General features: G+C 34.5%; 1 protein-coding gene across 4 annotated transcripts in view; it reads right to left on the bottom strand.

Annotated features, from left to right (window-relative positions):
* The window catches only part of DACH1 (dachshund family transcription factor 1), a 352238-nt gene that overhangs the window by 188307 nt on the left and 143310 nt on the right, over window positions 1-20621 (bottom strand). For all 4 annotated transcript variants that reach the window (XM_084201185.1, XM_084201184.1, XM_084201182.1 and 1 more), the window contains exon 2: window positions 15747-15862. In XM_084201185.1, coding sequence (XP_084057311.1) covers window positions 15747-15862 — 116 coding nt within the window. The remainder of the gene's footprint in view (window positions 1-15746; window positions 15863-20621) is intronic.

The raw sequence follows: 20621 nt of genomic DNA, 5'->3' as shown, positions 1-20621 counted from the left end.
CAGCTACATTTCAGACATATTAGCAGATGAATCTCCTCCTTGATAGCTAACTTCTTACCCAGCTAAAGCTAGGGAAAATTAAATTCTTTTCTCAGATAGCAAAAATATAGTGAAGATATTTACCTGCATGCCTGCCATTTCTATGGAAATGTAATCAATCTGCTGTTTTGGAATTTCATTTCTAGGTAAATATTTCCTGTAAAATTAGTTTTTTGCTCAGAAAAAAAAACTACTACAAAACTATCTCAACTTTATACTTAATTAAACCTCTGCTTTATAAAAGTCTAAAAAACTTTATTCATAAATAACCCAGAAAAATAAAGTAAGTCTCAAAATAATACATGCTTTGTATTGTAAGAAGAAAACAATTTATATTAAACACTCTTTCCATCTTTCTTTCAAGGACTCTATTTTTACAGGAATATTTTTAAAATAGAACCTGATGGACAAAACAGAATATAATCTACTCTGAATGCTACTAGTTCTCATACCTTTTATCTGCTTCTGTAAAACATTTTGCCAGGTTTTTTTTTTCCCAGTTCTACTTCCCATTAAAATCAAATTAGGGAGGCAAACTGATTTCACAGTATAAATATTCCCCTTCTAATCAAAATCTAGATTTAATGCCAGAGTAGATATTGCTAACAAATGCAAAGCACCTACAGAACTGAGTACTCTCCAGCTGGGTTACGGGCACAATCTGGCCCACATCAGCAGGAACTGGGTTATCAGTAGGAACTCTACTGAACAAGACATTTAGTGATTGGTCCCCAAAGTTATCACCATCTCTTGAATTAGGGGTAGGAATCAGCTGCAGACAAACATCCCAGGCACTTTCATATCATACAGAATCCCCCACATCACTGTGCTGTTCATTGCTGCAAGAAAAACCTGAAAATATGAATTCATCAGAGCATAGAGAAAATCTGAAACGCGCTCAGAATGATGTAGTTCCATTCACTTGGGTGAGCCTACAGGGATGATCCTCGGTGCTGATTATGGGACTGTTTATTTCATTTAGTGGAGCATAGTATTGAGGTACCTGAATTAGCACATTCACATGCATCCACTCATGTACTACAGAGAGGTATTAACTCTGGAATGGAAACTCTTCTGTCATGTTATAACAGCAATGCACCCAGGATAACAAGAAATAGTCTCTTATAGATTGTAAATATTCCCTTAATTCCTCCTTCCTAAAGGCAGTGGCAGACCAAAGAGGGAGAAGTATCTGAAACTATTTCCTAGTTTGAAAAGAGCTTAGGAAAATCTGCCAGCTTTTTCTCTCCTTCTGGCTGTCAGGTCAGGCTGAAACTGTTTTAATTCTGTGCCCAGAAAGGTCTGTTCTCACTAGCACACACTCTAAATAAAGTGCTCTTACATAGTATATTTCACCAAAAAAAAGTAGATGGCAACAGCATGGAATAGTGCGGAATTCTGAAAGCCTCAACATCAATGAGATGCCCACTGTCCATGATGGTGAGAATTATGCAATTCCAGCTCTATTATATCAAATGGTAAACTTAAGAAAGAAAGGAAAAAAGTTATTTAAAAAAGAAACTGGCAAAGTATTCATAAGAATTAAAATTTTAAAAGAACTATGAAAAGTATCTTAGTAGGTCTTTAAACAGGATAGGGCTTGTGAACAGCCCTTTTTGATCCTGTGCACCACAAATAGTATTTTCATGCTATGATAGAGATCTAACTCCACATTTAGCAAGTATTTTTCCAAGGATATGTTGTTGTAAACAAATGCAGAGACAGCACAAGAAGGTACATTTGTCAAAATATGTGTGTTGAAATGTTCTTTTTTTGTGTCAGTTATACAAAGCTAGAGATTTGTCATTAGGCAGCCTCAGGGAGTGAGGTTTCTTCTTGAAGATGTATGCAGTATATATGAAAGAAAACCAACGCAATTCAAAACAATTACATCATCTGAAAATTTTCCTAGAAGCTGCTAGGAAGCAGGAGGAAGTGAAGAAAAGAAAGGGGTAAGAATGCAGGCTTGTATTTTCTTCAGACATTTGGCAAAAGAGACTTAAAAGGCCTTTAGGAGAAATTATGAGCTATGTCAGCACTGGAAATCCCTTTTCGTTCGCTATGTTTATCTATCAGTGTTTAGTGTTTTTCATCCTTTCTTTAAAAGAACATTATTTAATGGCATTCCTCCCAGATTTACTAGAATAATAGAAGTAATAAATCTGTCAAGCTTAAAGCAACAGTATTAAGGTGTCTAAAATGAATCTAATAACCTTGCCAAAATACAGTTACATAACTTGATTTAATTTTTGGTCAGTGCTGAAGTGGTCAGGCAGTTGGATTACATGATTGTTGTAGGTCCCTTCCAACTGAAATATTCTATTCTATTTTATTCTACTCGATATTTTATGCATATTATAGACATAAAAGCAAAACCAAAAAGTGACATTTAAGTGAGCACCTTTGATTTTTGATATGGTGAAAACATAACAGTGTAAAGTAGGAAAGAACTTAAAGGGGACAGAATTCAGATGAATTTCAAAATCAGGAACTTTTGAAAAATAAGAGGAATGCTTCTCTTTAGAAAAGAGCATAGTGGCCAAAACTTAGTCATTTAATCAAAACTATTCAAAGAAATGAGGAAGCCTCAAACCACACACCCTGATACCAACACCTTCTTCCCAAAAATAAATTGATCACAATAATCACCTCCCAAATCTTTCACATCTCTGAAAAAAATGTTGAGATCTGGGTGACAGGATGTCATGGAAGATAATGTGATTCTTGTATGCAGTGTCAGGGCAGCAGAAACTATACCAAAGCAACAAATAAAAAGTGAAAGAATCAGATAGTAAACTCTGGTAGAAATAGTCTCTGCAAGTAACCATAGGAACAATGCCATCCAAAAAGTGAGCTGGAGCTAAGCAAAGCGTGAGATGTTCACATGTAATGACTGAGGATGAAATGAGCAGGCTTTTACTGGGAGCAGGCCACAGATGGATCCATGTAAAGTGAACAAATACAATTAGATCATGAATAATTCTGAAAGGAGCAATGAAGCAGATTCAAACACAACTCCAAAAGACAGCGTTATCTCAGAGGTTATACAAACAGTTCTGAATTACACAGTAAAACAAAAAAATCCCCACTTAGCACAAATTTTTACACAAAGAAAAATAGGATTTTCCACACGCAGACTAAATACAGTTTCTGTGGTTTCACTGAATTAAAACAGTGTCCAAGACGTGAGACAGAAATTAAGTTAAATCCATTGGCAGTAACCTTCACCCAACTTGATTACAAGTTATATAAGGGCTTCACTAAATATCCTTCTGTTTTGCCTATGTCCTACTTTAATCTGGGCTACCTACTGAATCTATTAACTTACTTGATTACTTCATAAAAAATAAAGTCTGAAAAATAAATAAAAGTTCTGAAAAGATATATCATTATTTTTAACATAAAATCCTGGCATTCTTTTCAACTTTTAAAGTTCCAGTCCATTGCCCAAAGAAAGTTCTGTGAAACTCTTGCCTGGTCAGCTAGACAGGATGAGAGAATTAAATATTTGGGATTAATGGCAAGGGGAAAAAATCTCGGGGAAAATCTTGTTAGTATTTACTGTTATTCTTTGTTTATTATAACCCCTTCCAGAAAAATTTCTTTTTGTTATTAAAGGTTTAATTAAATAAATCTGAGTATTAAATGAAATAGGTTTGAGAAAGGAGATGGAAAAATGATGATACATTAAAATACCCCCTCTTACTAGAATTCTGTGAGTTAATAAAGCACCATTTTCATAGTTCAAAATTCATGCCATGGCTAAATCTGTGTAATCTGGAATCAGTGAAATTTCCAGCACTCCTTAAGGAAAACATCTCAAATTAGGATGAATTAAAAATTCAGAGGAGAGTTCAAAATAAGTCACAAAGAACTGATTTCAGTCCATCACCAGAAAATTCTATAATTCTTTTTCCCATGCAGTAAAAATAAATATTTCCTCAGATCATGTGACTTGGAACTCAAGATACTTTGAGAAAATATAGTGTCTCAATACCAAGTTTATTATTTTGACTAATAGAAACAAATTCCCCACTGGTAATATGAGCTGAGATTCCATTAAAGAAAGGAAAAACAAAACTCATCATAAAACACTGTAGTAGTAGTAATAGCAGAAATAATAACAATAATAATATCAAGAGTTTTCTCGTGAATAGAGAAGAAAGCAGTTAAAGAATCAAAAAAAAAGATTCTGCCAGAAATTTTAATGAAAAAAGTCATCATCTTTAACACACAATGGACAAATGGTATCCAGCTATTGAACAGAAGGCGGAGAAATCAAGTTGCTTTTACTTAAACCAGAACTTCCAAATCAGAATTTTTAATTGCTTTCAGCTGCTTTTAGACCTCCGTAGTGATTAACTTCATTCAGCAGACATAAGTGCTTGTGTTCTAAAAGCTAGAGAGCTTTTGGCACTTGGTCTAATAAAAGACACTGATACAACTTCCATAAAAACTTTGCTTCTAGTTTCTTTAAACAAAAAACACATTAGAAACTCAACAAGACAGACATTCAACCTAGTAGTGATTTTCAGTATAGCTACAGAAAACATTCTGTAATTGGCCGGGGACAGTACATGAAACAAAACTGGCCAGGAACTCTTCCTTGGGAGAACATATGGATCTTTTTTTTCTCCTTAGGTTGGGAAAGACTGTAGTAAGAAAAAGATTTTGGATCTGCAGTTGAAAGCTGCAGGATGCATGCCTGCTATCCAAGGTAAAGAACAGCTCTGAACTGTTCTTATTTATCATTAATTTATTGGCACCGATGTAGCTATGAAAGTCATATTCTTCACAGGAATCAAAGCCTAAATAGTGCAATCCCTTGCCCAGACTTTTCCTGGTGAGCAAGCATTTGGGAGTTTTTTTCATTTACCTTAAGAATGCCCTACAACGGTAATACTAATTAATTTTGATTCTACATACATGTCAGCTCCTAAGAGTCTTTCCCTATAGAATTTTAGCCTGGGTGATATTAGAAATAAATTTTAAGAGAAATCCAACAAATTGACATTTTATATAAGGATGTTCTTATGGCTGTAGTTTTTTAAAATACCTGTATTCTATTTCATAAGGATCACAAAAAGGATGCTCGCAGAAGCTAAAGTGTTGTATTTTCTGTCATTCACCTCTAGGAGTATGATGTCCTCAGTGTTCAGCATCTGCATATCTGAGACATCAAAACCTGAATATAACCTGAGCTTTCAATAGAGGAAAATAAATACTTCAAGAATTGTTTTGTCACGCAGCCCCTGAGTTCACAGGAACCACTGTTTTCTTCCACTTGAATGAAACATTAATCTAGTAAATCTTTTCAGATACTTTTCAAAACAAATGGACTGATTGACAAAAAATCACCTTTCTCTTCTCAAATACTTGCACTGAATATTGTTTGGATGCTGAAAATCATTTAGGGTTTGAGGGTTTTTTCTTTTCTTTGTAGTCTGGTACTTACAAAAAAAAATGCACTGTTGTGATGTAGTAAGTTACTTGGTTATCAAATCATCCAAGTTACACCATTCTTTTATTCCCATTTCATATACATGTATTAAGCAAGGTTACACAGGGAAATTCTCTCATTTTTTGCACTGTGTTAAGCAGCTTTTCTCACCATCTGAAGTCCCAGTTTAAGTGACATAACAGAATCAGTACTTTAATGAAATAATTACATTTACATCTCTGTATATTGGATTGATGCATCACAGCATACGTATTAAGGATTCAATTTACTGTCAAAGAAACCATAAAAGTGACTTCATCCTTTTTGGTAGAGAGATTGCTTATCTAAGATAGTATCCTTGATTTTATGGTTCCTAGCAAGGTAGGTCTAGCAATCTGAGGCAACCACAAATGGAAATTATTGGAATATGCAGCTGACACCAACTCAAGTCTCAAAATTTGTATTTCCACTAAAAAGGCTGGAAACATTCTTTTTAAAAATGCATATGCAGAAGGAAATGCTACTCCATTAACTTTCCTCTTAGTAAGGGCAACTGGATTGTTCAAGCTGTATGTATGGTCTTAGTGCTTGTGATAGCAGACAGCACAATGAATACAGAGAAAAGGAAATTTCATAGAAGCATCTGCCCATTTAAAACACTCCTGACAACTTATTCTACTTCCCCTAAGTCAATCTCATTTCAGTTCCCCTTAACAAAAGGGTAGTGTTGACAAAACCTTAATTCTCAACAATGTTGGTACTATCAGACTAGCTGCCATTTGTATGGATTTGGATGAGTTAAAATGACCTAGTAATATTATTAATTTTGTCTTAGTTTTCTTAGGAAAACTAGGTGCAGTTTTGCTTTCCCCAGCTTACTTAGTCCTAGCATGCTACTGTTTTCTTATCTAGAAACTAATACATCATTAATTGATGACCAACATCATTATGTATTAACAGTAACATTCTCCTCAAACTAAGACTTTTCTTCCTAAATGTCAGGTCACATCTCTAATACTAGTAGCAGTATCAGTTTATTCTTTGCTGACAGCTCGAACACAATATCTCATTGCAATTAATACTAAACTGAAATTAGATGATTTAAGAGTCACATGCAGAACATTCATAACTAAAAAATATTTCAGAAAAGCTAAAATGCAGGCTCCTGTGCACATACACACGTGGAAAGAGAATAAATCCTGAAAGCTATTATATAAATACTATACCAACATGGTCTTGTAACTTCTAAATAGTCACAACAGCAAAAAAACTAGCTTGTAAATAAGATGGTTATACCAATTCGTAAAGAACTCCTCTCTCCCTCTTCTCCCCTTTTCTCTCTTTCCTTCTTTCCATCAAAACAGCTAGCTTCCCCAATTTCCATCCCTCTCTGCCTTTGTAATTGCTGTCTCAGGCACACAGCAAACAACCAACATATCTACCTAAGTCTGCATTTTGAAGGAATAAGACAAGTCTTCCCACAAGAAATGACGTTTTCAAACTGAGCATCTTGACTATGTGGAAACTCAGACCATCAGCTCAGCTTTTCATAAACCACAAGCTCTTGGAAGCAGCTCCAGCAGCAACAGCCAATAGATTGGTTTCTGTTTGCAACACAGCTCATCAGCACATGAACTGTTACAAAATGCACTCAACTACACATCACTAAACAGCTCTGACACTGATTGCCAAACAGGAAGGAAAATGTTAAGAAATTCTCAGATGATATGGAATCAAGTTTGAATATTTGGCCTTGTAATGCCAAACTTGAACCAGAACAACGTTCCTTTTCAAAAACTTTCTCCCAGTTAAGACTGCTTTATGATAACTCTAATATTTTGCACAGGACAACATAAGTAACAACAGTGCACAGTGAAAAACTGAGACTGGATTCATTGCAATTCTGATAGCATGCTATCGTGCCTTGTACAATTCATGCAGGCAATGTTCCTAGAGCTGTAAGTCATAAGGATGACTCACAGTGGCCAGTTTTCCTTGGAAAACTGCATTCATAGAACCATAGAACCTGCTGAGTTGGAAGGGACTCATCAGGATCATCAAATCCAAATCTTGGCCCTGCACAGGACACTCCAAGAGCCTGAGAATAAATTAATATAGTACTGAGCCAGTTAAGTTTTTTTCCTTGTGTTAAAGTCTTCTAAGGCTTGCCAGATAAAATAATGCTTCCTTGCATACTTTTCCTGAAAATAGCAATTACTTAAGTAATTGGTATCATAGATCATATGACACAACATATATCATATAACAAAAACACTTGGGCTACCTGATATATTTTCTGGAAATTCCCTTCATATTTAAGTCCTTGCATGAAATCTGCAAAACTCCACAGCAGCCAGATTGCTCTTAACCAGGAGACAATCATATTAAATAATGACATTTGACACTGCCTTCCCCCAAGAAACCCAAACTGAGCAAAAGACATTAAGCTGCAGTTTTTCCTGGACTTTAGAGAATCCCCAAATATACAGTAATGAAATCATGGACCATAACTTTGGAATATATAAATTTGAAGGGGTATTTTCATTGAATGCAAATCAAATTTAAAACCAAGAGAAGGAAATCATTCACCCTTCATTGACCATGTCATGCAAGGACATAAGCAGTCTAACTCTACAGGAAAGGAGCTGGGCACTGCCACAACATTCAGGAACTTCACCTGGTTGTGATGATGCAGAACTTCATCAGCAACATGACAGAACTGAGCTGTGTACCAGAGCTTGTACCAGTCACCCTAAGAACTACCATCTCCCTATTTTGCTACAACAATCCTATTTTGCCACAGCTAAGGGTCCAAAGTGTCTGCAAGTCTGAGATGTTATTCCAAATTCAACAGCTCAGGTTCATTTCTAGTGGCAGCATTTAATAAAATAATACTCTGTATTTCATGCTTAAAATGGCAATGTGTTGCTTGCTCTACAAAAGCTTCATTTTGAACAAATTAAAAGATTAAATTATTTGGAATCAAATTATTTTGGCTGAACATTCTCACTAAAAAGCAGGAGTGGGTGGAAAACCAACAGGTTTATTATATGAAAAAACTGTAAACACAGGATGATGATTATCTTGACGCTTTTCTATTGAAAGACTTGGCCTGAAAGCTGAGCAACAAGAAAATCTTGGTATAACCCACAACTTTGAAGCTTACAATTTGAATAATTTAACTTTAGGAAACAAACAGTGTATTCTGCAATATATATTTTTTCAAAAATTTTTTCAATTACAATTAATAGAATGTTGGGATTCAGAAAACTATAGAAACACTTCCATTACTAGGTCCTAAGGCAGTTACTGATAACTTCACCACATATCTGCCTTTAAGAATAAGGTTTTAATTGCTTTCTTTTGTATCAAGAGTTTGGTGTTTTGTTTGGTTTTAATTTTATTTCAGTTTACATGTCACTTGTTTTCTGTTTTGATAACAGTTTTCTGTTATGATAACAGACTGTTAATTAAATATTGTTCTGAAAAGTGGGGAGCTTTTTCTCCCAAGGTGTTTAATATACTTCTACTATTTGAAACAAGAAACTGGAACTGGAGAGAGGGTCGCTTCCAAAGTCTGAAACTTTTTCTTTTTTTATGATCATGTTAAATCCAGCCTGAAAAGCTGCCTATATATGAAAATTATCACATATCATTAAAGGCTTTTCTAATATCTTTTAGCAGTTCATCTTCACAGAATATGGCCATTCAACTGGGATCCTACATAACTGCTACAGGAATAGAATTCTTATGGTGAAATTCAGAAATCAGTATGATTATAAACTTAGCTTTCAGAAGGCAAAATTATTCTGTGATTCAGGAAGAAACAAAAAACTTTTATCGCAGATTTTCCACTAAAAGGTAATAAATCTGTGCATATCACAACCTAATACTGAGCACTCACAAGAGACAATATGAGATTCACTAGCTTATAACTAAAGCTGAAAACTTAAATAACTTCACTCAGTTTCTTTTTGAGTACCTTGAGCATGTCGAGGTGCCTGACTACCTTTGCTGCCTAAATTATTAATCCCAGAGTCTCTTTTGAAGTGAACCAACTTGTTGCCCTTACATCAAAAAGGCTGGGAGCAATTCTGGAAACAACTCAGTCTAGGGAGGCTCTCAACAGGCAGCGGGTGAGCCTGCACCGGGTGTGACTCTGACTTACACAGTTTTCCAACAGTATCTTTTAAACTTTAAATATATGTAGGGTTGTATGATACAATGCTACAAAACGTATAAATTCTCAGTGATTAAAAGTTCTTAATAAAACGGGTTCCATTTCTGCAAGTAATTCTTGGTTTTAAAGAGATTTTATGACTGAAAAATGTAAGGGACTCACTGGAAGTTAAAATTAGTGAGATTCCGGAAGCAGTTTTCAGTGATAAATCCTCTTGTGATAAAACAGAATATTGCTAGCTGTTCAGTGGGAAGACAGTATGACAAAATTATGACTGTTTTCAAGAGATGACAGGTGGCCTGAATTACACCTTAATTATTACTTTTAAAACTATGAAAAAATACATTTACAAAATTGAGTCAGTTTCTTTTTCCACTGATACACCAACTAGTGAACACGACAGAAGCTTTCCCATTAATTATAACAACTACTTCCTTAATGAAGTGCAAAAATGTTTTGTGCAATTTGTTCAGTCTCTTGAATTAGGTTACAGTTTGTCACTCTCAAAGCAGGACTTTGTTGCTTATTCCTACAGTAAGGTAGTTCAGCCCCAACAGATAAACAGCTTCTCATCCTATAACACCAATCAAAGCCAAGGTTAACAATAAAAATGATTTAACACTAATAACCAAAGTACTGTGTTAACATGGAATGTATTTTAAAATAAGTAAGCGACAGCACTCAGTTTTATCGATGTGTATCTTTTAAACCAACACAGAATCTCAGAATGTTTAATCCCAGAGCATAAAATAAATAACTGAATAATAAATTTGCTTCTCAAAATTACTAAGTAATTCCAATTTATAGTTTCTAGCCCCTGGAATACTCACAGAAATCAAATCTATTCATTTCAGTAAGTTAAATATATTTTTAAGGCCTTACAGGATTGAGACTGTCAGGAGGAAATACTTCTAGCTACAGATTTTATTTCTTGGCAATATGATGTGGATAGAGTAACAATGATAATTATATTTTAACCATTCTTTCAATCTGCCTAATACAACATCAATAACTATGAGCCAGAGAAAATGAAATTATTTAATTATGTGATTAATCTTTCTTTAAACACCAAATAATTTCATCATCTACTTTAGCAAAAACATTACCACACTTTATCAATCGCTGCATCTGTGAATGATGCTTGTCCTCTAAACTGAAATAATCCATACAAAGCCTTTCAACTCTCTCCTCATTCTAACTCCCCACAAAAATGCTCTGTGGCACAAAGAATTTTGTACAAGATGGAAGTTGGAATATACTCATATTGATTCAGGCCCACAGCAAGAGAAAAAATAAGGATGAGATTAGAAATTACATCTTCAGATTACCACTTAAGAAAAGAAAAAGAATGGTTTAATGGAGGAGAGCAGTTATAATTTGTGCACGTGAAACATTTTAGAGGAAGCTTAATATCCTTACACTGGAACAGTCTGGATTCTGATTGGAATAGTTACACAGAATCATAAAGCAAACCTGTTCAAAATAATAACAATAATTTAATGTAAAAGTAATGTAATAAATTAAACATGCTTTGAAATTAATTTTTTTAATTGACAAAGATATATCTACAGATATATATCAACATATGAAGGAGCATTCTTATCCTGCCCTATGTCAGCAATTTCAAAAGCACTTTATATTCTCATTTTATCTTTGAAAGATGCAGTTCCTGAAATAAGCACAAGAGATTGCAGTTACTCATTTTGTCCCCTGTAGGTTTCAGACTCAGTAGGCCAAGTTGCAGAAGAATTAAGCAAGGAGTTTTAAAAGCAGCTTCAAAACCTAAAATACTGAAGAATAATTACCAAAATAATTAGAAAAGTGAAAAAAATTGCTTTTTAAAATTTATATGAAAAACAATGATAATATCATTTTAATATGTTATATAGCTACTCCAGACATAAAAGTACAGACCACAAGGCATGAAATACATTCAGGACAATCAGCACTTCTTTTCTGATTGATCACAATTACAATCATCCAATGTTTCAACTTTAGACAACTTTTGAAGCATATTAGCCGAGAAGAGACCTGCAGTACACAGAGACAGTAGATCAAAGTTAACTATGATGAGCCATACATTTTTGGAAGGATTTCAAGGTGTTACCTAGATAAACTGGAAACATCAGTACAACTGTTTGAGCCTACACCAAATTCTTCCTTCTGACTACACAATTTGTAACAAAGGCAGATTTTAATTCTCTGGACAATTTCTGAAGCTCTTCCTTTCCTGTTATTACACATTTCTCATTTTGTCACACTATCAATGGTCTTACATATTGATTTTCATAAATATAAGATTATCTTTTGTGAAGTGACCAGTCTTCTATAAATTTGGGAGCATTCTGTAAATTGACCTTAATGAAAGACAGTGGATAGATCAGCAAAGGGGTAATGTTTAATTGTAATAAAATGGACAGAATATCAGCTGAGGGGGTGATCCTCACTTCTTCAATTTATAGTTGAATAAAAACATGTGGAATTTTATACCTTTTTTTCTCTTTTATTTTCCTCCTGTATATCATTCCTACGTATCATCTTAGTCCCTAAATACTTCCTTAAAGCCAGTTCATTCTAACTGATGATGCAATGTTCTCTGCATGCATTTGCAGAGTTTATATCAGTGATATTAAATATTTTCAAGTGTTCCTTAATTTGGTCTCCTACAAAAATATACAGTCCTGGAATATCACAAGAAATCTCAGGACACAATTTAATACCAGGATTATTTGCACACATAAATGATGCATGCAGAACCAGTCACTTCAGAAATCAAGATTTTCTCCTTTAAATCTCTATTTCTGTATTATGAAGTGCATTTCAAAAGACGGAAAATTTTCTAGTAAAAATCATGTATTAAATCATAGCATCGTGTATCCTACATATACCTAATAATTGCAGACCTCTATACTTAAAGAGCATTAAATAGCACATAATTGTTTGTGTGATCACTTATACTTTTTTGTAGGCAGGAAGGAAACTTACTTATTACACTCAGATTATTAAGTCAATCAGAAAGTTTAAAAAGAAGAAGTTATTACAAACTGAAAGATAACAGAGAGAGAAGGGGTAGGATGCACTTAATAACCTGATAATTTTATTTTTTCTGCTTAGAGCTGATACTAACAGGAAATTCACACTTCACAAACTTCTTAAATTAAAGATCATCTTTTGGAATTCCTTACATACCACGAAAGACTGAGAGAACTGGGACTGTTCAGTCTGGAAAAGACATGGGGGTATCTTTCTAATGTGCATGAAAACCTGGCATGGACAGAGACGGAACCAGACTTCTTAAATGTGGCACAACAAAGACAAATTGAAATACAGGAAACCCCATGGAAAAGTGGAAAAAAAATTCCAATATTATTATTAGAGTAGTGAAACATTGTAACAAGTTGCAAAGAGACACCGTGGTGTCTCTATCCTCAAGGATACTCACAGAATCTCAAGTGTACCCAGCCCTGAACAACCTGCTCTGAGTGATCTTACTTTGACCAGTGCAGGCTGGGCTAGGTGACCTCCAGCAGTGGTGGCTGGACAGCCTCAACAGGTCAGTGATTTTCAGAGGTTTTCCTTATATACAGTCAAAATATGGAGTAAAATCTTACAATTGGCAAGATTTTTTGTATCAGCTAATGTGGCAGCACATAACAATGGCACCTACATCATCTACCGCAGTTATCGCTGTCTTCTCTTTGTAGGGCTCTCACAGTAGCTTTGGTACTTATTTACAATGTAGACCCACAAATTTTCATTGTTTTGAACACATAAGATCAGACTGTAAGTCTATTTTTATACTTGCCTGTCTATAAAATGCTGGAATGACTGTCATGTAGCACCACTGTCATGAAGCTCTTTATCTCTGCTGAACCTTTGCATACCTCGTGGAACATTAGACCCCAGAGCTCTCTTTTATCAGAGTTATTGTTTGCATTTTTTGTGCTGTTTGAGACTCAACACCACCACAATGGGAAAAACATCATACTACTCCTTCTGTTGTGGTAAGCCATGTAATGTGAAACCAGTTCAAATGTAATAGCAATTGCATTTAAACCTTTCTTCTTTTGCAAGAGACTCACAAAGCATTACCATCCCAAAAGGATTTGATGAATGATAATCTTACATATGCCTATTTTCTTTAATTTTGAATTATTTTCTTCTATTTTTTTCAATCATTTTTAAAAGATTTGCATCTGGTTTTGTGGGCAGATACTCTAAGAAATTGGATCTCTGGTTTTAGTACCATATATTTTTATTGTTAACTTGTTATGACCAGCTTTAAAGGTCTAGAGAGGAACTGGATACTTTAAGGCATTAGTTGTGGTTTTAAACTGCTTTCTTAAAATAAAAAATCAAGAGGTGATCTGCTCTTAGATATTAACTGTAACTCAAAACCCCGAACGATACTGTTGACAAGGTTTCTTTTCCTGTCTCCCTCTTTTTGGCCTGCTTATTTGTTTCTGCCTTCTTTCATCTCCTTTCTACTTTTCACATGCATTTTTTTTCTTTGATATTTTCCTGCCTTACTTCCCCCAAATAATTTCCCTTTGCTTCTGCAATTTTTGATCTCTCCCTCATGAACATGAATGTTTCTGCCCAATAAAAACTTTCATTCTCTCCCCACATAGATCCCATCTACTATTCTCATGTTGCATTCACTCTGCACTATCTCTATTTTCCACACAATATTTTATCCTGTAAATTCTATTGTATAAAGTACTTCAATCCCAGTTTTTTTATTATTTTTTTTCTGGTCACACCTGCCCAGACTACCACTGTGAGTTCTACTTGCCTGACACTTTCTCATACTCCCCTACACTCTCAAACTCGTTCCTCTTTCCCTCTCCTTATTTTATACCTCTCTCCTACCCATCTTTGTTGTCTGACTGCTCTTCATTTTGTCACTTCTCTTCATCTTCAAAAAACTTTTTAATTCCAAATAAAATATTTCTAGCTGTGTGTCTATCTCACCACGTAAAGCAGCTCCTGAGCCTAAGGCCAAAGTACAGGTCCCCTTTTGACCACTGAGCTAAGCCTTCTTCACTTTCCTCCTTCCTCCAGACGAGATATTTATGTTCAAACAGTTTCTGGTATTTGTTGTTTCCTGAGCTGAGCATTTCTTTTGAGAATGTTAGTCATCTGTGATGAAAATCATGCCAAGAATCATGCTTGTACTTAGAGAGATGTGATTGTGATCATGGGCATGAACTCAAACATCCACCCATCATCCGGTCCACAGGATCAAGTAATCTTCCTCTCTATTTGATCTGTCTAGTTAATTATTTTTTCCTTTTCCTTAGAGAAAATCAGTGTTAGAGACTGAGCCATGCAAATAAGCAGGAAATAACTGGGCAAGAAGTAGAAGACTCTGGTGAAACAAGTCCCAGAGTTTAACAGGACTGTAACATGAAGAGAGAGAATGTGGCACCACCAGCAGCTTGACTATTGGGTGCCTCCATCTTTGGGTGACTGTTCATCTCCTCCCTGCAACACAGCCTTTCTTAAATTAACCATGTCTAAGAGCAAGTCACTGCTAGGAGATGGTGCAGTGACTTTCAAAAGAAAATAGTAGTATGAGAAACAGATTGTTACAGGACTTTATATTAGTGTAAAGCCTCAGGAGACATATCAAAAATAGAATTTCAGGATGAAAAATTAAGAAAGACATGTGTGCAGCATGGAGTTATTTTAACTAACTCGGTTTCTTCAGGCAACTATATTCATGATGACATTATCTAATGAAGCAAAGCAGCAAAAAAAAGCAGAAGATATCTGATCTATTAAAAATGAATAGGGAGATTATTGTCTAATGATAGGTAATTCATGCTTTGAAAGGCTTTTGCTTATAAAGAAAAAGAACAGGGGGAAAAATCATAAAGGATTATTATTTGTTCAGTTATTTTGAAGTACTAAGCTGCCACAATTCCCATTACATACAACATGTTTGTGTACCAATAGTGTGACATCAGGGGAACTATTGTGATATTTGTCTGCTGCTTTCCCAGACTGTTCATCTATTAACAAGTGGATATAAGCCATGAATTCAAATGATTGCCCGTGTGAAGGTGTTTCTAGCGATCCTACCTGTTGGCGGGATGATTCCAGGAGACATTAGGCCTGGGACAGAATGTGGCATGATATGAGAATTCTCTGGGGAGGTGACACTTTGAGTCCTCTTAGGAGGCCTTCCAGGTCTAGAACTGAAACAAACAAACAAAAAAATTTTTACAATTAAGCTGTTGTCTTACACATCATTTCAAAGTTGTTTCAAGTGGTAACATGGACTGTAAATAAATTTGTTTCAAGGACGGTTGCTTTTGCAGTTAGATGTAATAGACTTCCATCACTAATTAGATTACATGCTGAATTCATTTTCCTCATTGAAGATCAGCCGCTCTTGATGCATAATTCATAGCCTGCACCTCGTTACCTGCTTCTTCATATTAATATCTATACACAGTTTGAATTGCCTCGTTTGCATATGCTAAAGTTCTGCATGCAGCCTTCAGCACGAAAATTATGCACTAACTTGTAATAATTATTACAGTCAGCCTGCTATTGATTTATGAGACTTTTAAAAACCAAATATGTGTAGTACTTGTAATGAATGATATTTTAAGGTTCTTCAGGAAATTAAAAGGCAATGGCTGCCTAAGGAAATGTTCTGCTTGTTTGATTTAATACTACAGTTAGCTGGGAGGTGGAATGAAAGAGTGATTCAGACCTATAGCACATTTTTCGATGATATGTTTTATTACTTCGCACTGCTAGCCTGATATCTAGATGATAAATGACAATACATATCTAATGTGTGAAAAGGTCTTGCAATTTCTTTATTTTTTGTCATTTAAAAGATAAGTCAAGTTATCATTTAACCCTTATTCTATTTAAAGTGAAAATCTCACTAAGACACCTTACTTTAAATATACTACTTTATGTCAAAAAGGACTCGGAATTATTTGTACAATACTGTTGAGCAAAAGCCACCACAGCAGCTTACATGTGTCCAGTATGGAAAAATAAAGGGCTTCAGGTTAAAGTATTCCTTGTCTGTTAAATGCTCACATACAAAACTTTCCAACTCCTGGACTGTCTAAGTAGCACACAAATTAGAAACAGATGACAATGAAAATGCTTATCCCACTCATATACAAATATGTACTTGCTCATACAATATATATCCAAAGGCTTATATTCCTATGTACAGATCATAGCATGGTACCACTGCAACATCCTGTAACTGCTCATTTAGGGGACACTGTGGAATAACTTCACCGAATAAGGTGATGTGCTGCTCTAAAACTGCAGTATTAACTTATGATCTGCCAAACATTTGCAGTTCATAATTTGTTTGAGAGCAAGAAAGAAAAGAAAGGTGGGTATGAAAGGTTTTGCTCCTTAGGTCTTCATACTAACAAAATTCTAATCAGGAATAATGGCATTTCTAGCTATGCTGGGACTACAGAATGAGGCAGGTAATAAAATACCTCTGTTTTCTATTCATATTCATTTCCATTGTGTTTGGAAATACTTTCTTTTTTTTTTCTTCTTCTTTTTTTGGCACCTTCTACAACCTAACTTTGATAAACCAAAAACAATCAAAGTACAGAGCATTTTCTTGAAGTTTAATGACTCAAGGCATTGAGTCATTAACCTTAACTGATCATTAATTCCTAACTTAATGTCCTGAGCTGAGGTCATTATTAAAATTATAAGCTTGGTAATTTCTTTGATTGGTTTGGCATTTTTGATTTTCTTTAGTGTAAACAAAATTGTCATATGTTCAAAACAACATGAAAAACAATTGTAGAAAAATAACATTGTCTTATTCCAGCTCAGAAAACCAAATTAAATGTCTTCGGATTTTCTTTGATATTTCCTTTGTGATTTACAATAAAAATAAATATACCATGAATACACATAAAACTGAACAAAACATTATGGACAAAAATGATCTGATTTAAATGGAGTGTTTCTAATATATTCACCCACCAAAAAATGCCAGTGTGTAGGAAAACTTTAATGGTTTCATTTAAGTGTCTATGATGAAGCACTCAAATCACTACTGTGATGTGACTGTTGGAGGGTCTGACAGCAGCACAACAGAACACAAGCAATGTGGCACAATGCACAATGTGCCAGTAACTTCCAGGTCTTTATATAAGCAAGTTCACTCCTGCAAAGACTCTCTTTGATGTTAACTACCAAGTGTAGCCATGGTGAAGCCTGGATGCTTTTGTCTTTGATTTTGAGGAATAAAACCACTCCTCTTCAAAGCCTAAGGGAAGACAGTCATGGACCAAATCTCTAAACAAAGGTCAGCAGCAAATTATAGGTGACTGATACTGAAACACCCAAGGCAGAACTCTTCCTTTGGTCACTTTCTACAATCAAATTTCTTGTGCTATTGTATACAGAAGTGTGAGGGGGGTTACACTCAAAGCCATAAATGAGTCCAGCAACCCAACTCCATTCCATGATTTATCCCGAAATCTACCAAGTAAATGTTTTTATATAAAATTCTAAACTTCAATTCCAATTTTACTAATAATATTTCACCCAGTAGATGGCTGGGCACTGGAAGAGGCTCCCCAGGGAAGTGATCCCAGCACCAAGCCTGGAAGTTCAAGGAGTGTTTGGACAATGCTCTCAGGCACATGGAGTGACTTGGGGATGGTCTTGTGCAAGGGCCAGGAGCCAGACTTGATCCTTACAGAGCCATTCCAACTCAGCTTATTCTGTGATTCTATTTAAATAAAATTTCTGAGAAGGAAACCTATTTAAACTTGATAAAAATTTTAAGTGACACTAGTTCCAATCTACTATTAAAAAGCATTTACCTATTTAAGAAACGTGGGTTTTTTTTCCTAATAACAAGGCAGAAAAACACTGTAAGACAAATAATTGTTTCTTAAGGCCTGGAAATCTGATTTAGAGGCATGGTAGACTATGCAATACACAATTAAAATTAATATATCTAATTGTCCTTAATAACTGATTGAGTAGCAATACTTGACTTAATTTGTTAGTTGTCATTTATTAAGCATTTGTTTCATTAACCATACTACTAACTTGAAATACTACCATTTTGTTAGATTTGTTTTCAAGCTATAAGAACTGCAAAAATTTTATACGAATCATTACCAAAGTTGTGGGGAAAATGGCATAAAAAAATACTTTAAAAAATAATCACTCTGACTAGAATTGAAAACTCGCATGTTGTTTTGTAGTTCATTATCATTTTTATAGCTATATGATAAACTCTTTAAAAAAACATCAAAAGCATAGCAAATTAGTTTAACTATCATAAACAGGACAATAAAAATAGCTTAATAAATCATTTTGTTGGTATTTTTCATAAACTCGAGTATAGTAAAGACCTACTTATTTTTAGATTAGGGCACATTCATTTTCATTCCAAGATAAGAAACCTTCAAAATACTCATCATATTCCTATTTCAGTATCTAAATCAGTGGATTTGTCTTCAGTATAAAAAAATTAAACATAATTTAAGTAGGTATGAGTTGATTTATTATCTAAAAGATACATTTAAATTCCAGAACAATCAATAATCTTTTCTTCTGGTTGATGACACTATGATAAAAAAATCATCATTTAAAAGCTGATGATAATACTACTTTAACTCAAATTTAGATTTTGTATATAAGCTTTTATAGACATATAAAAGACATTGTAAGATTTTGTCTTTTATCTGAATACAATTATTGGAAGAACTACACTGTTTTTTCTGAAAGCACACTTGACTTCTTAAGGAAATGCTAATTATCTCAATGGGTAAGCTACTCAAAGATGACCCATTTTGATTTTGAAGATGTCTAAAGTCTGGATTTTTTAGAGCTAAGATAAACAGTCTTAAATGCCAAGATCCCAAAAGCTAAAGTGAATACCTTGTGAATATCTAGGGTTATAGTACAGAGAAGTCAAGGAGTGCTTTGGGACTCCACTGGAAAAAACATCTGGAAGACATAGCTGATCTTCCTGTCTACTGTTTCATTCTTCAGAGAGTAAATTAGAGAAAGCAGAAATTAGACAATATCAACACAGATTCAAAGAAGCTTGATTCAAGCTTAACAGAAGATTCAAGATTAACTGTTCTAAGGACTAGGGGAGAAGTCTATAGGGAAGTTAGCAGTTCCTGGTGAACTGCATTAGAAAAGACATCCAATACATCTAATGCAGTCCTTGTGAACTGCATTAGAAAAGGCATCCAATACTGTCTGCTTTCAGAAATATGAATAAGTTGGATATTTTCTGCTCTAAAACTTAAATTTTCATATATGAGATAACACATGTTGAAGAAGAAAATTAAAACTTTCCACAGGACTATGTATTACTAACTTAGTAGTCAAGTTTTTGAAATGAAGCACCTAAATGTAATTATTCCCATGAAAATCCATCAGCCCTCTATAAGGTTGTGCTAGTTTGTGATAAAATTATCAGAATTTTCTCAAGTCTTAAAAGACATTCCCACAGACAACTGATCTTTATTTTTGCAGAAATTATCATGGTTTACAGTTACAATATGCCATTATGTGAATGAGGAACTCAAGGTGCAGATTAGTGAATCTTGAACGTCTTTTATTTTCTTCACTAACATCAGCTAATTAGATAACCAGAACACTTTCCAGAATGACTGAAAATAAATCCATCAATTTTCAGCCAGATTTGTATTTCATCTGTTCAATTTCATAAATACATCAAGGAATCCCATGGCTGTAGCATTTTCATCTTTGAAGATAAAGGGTGTATTTGTCTACTGCACTGTGATTAGCATGAGGAGCAATTGAGACTACATTTAAGGCTGAGAATATGGTTATTTCTTGGGCTTTTGATCAACATATATTAGTCTTCTATCCTTCCTGTCTTACAAAATCTAGAAAACAACAGATGGCTGAATTAAAGAATAAGCAATGGAAGAATCTGTGTTCCTTATCAGT

Source organism: Fringilla coelebs (assembly GCF_963513975.1).
Source record: "Fringilla coelebs genome assembly, chromosome: 2".
Taxonomy (NCBI): domain Eukaryota; kingdom Metazoa; phylum Chordata; class Aves; order Passeriformes; family Fringillidae; genus Fringilla; species Fringilla coelebs.
This window is presented reverse-complemented; position numbering and strand designations above follow the sequence as displayed.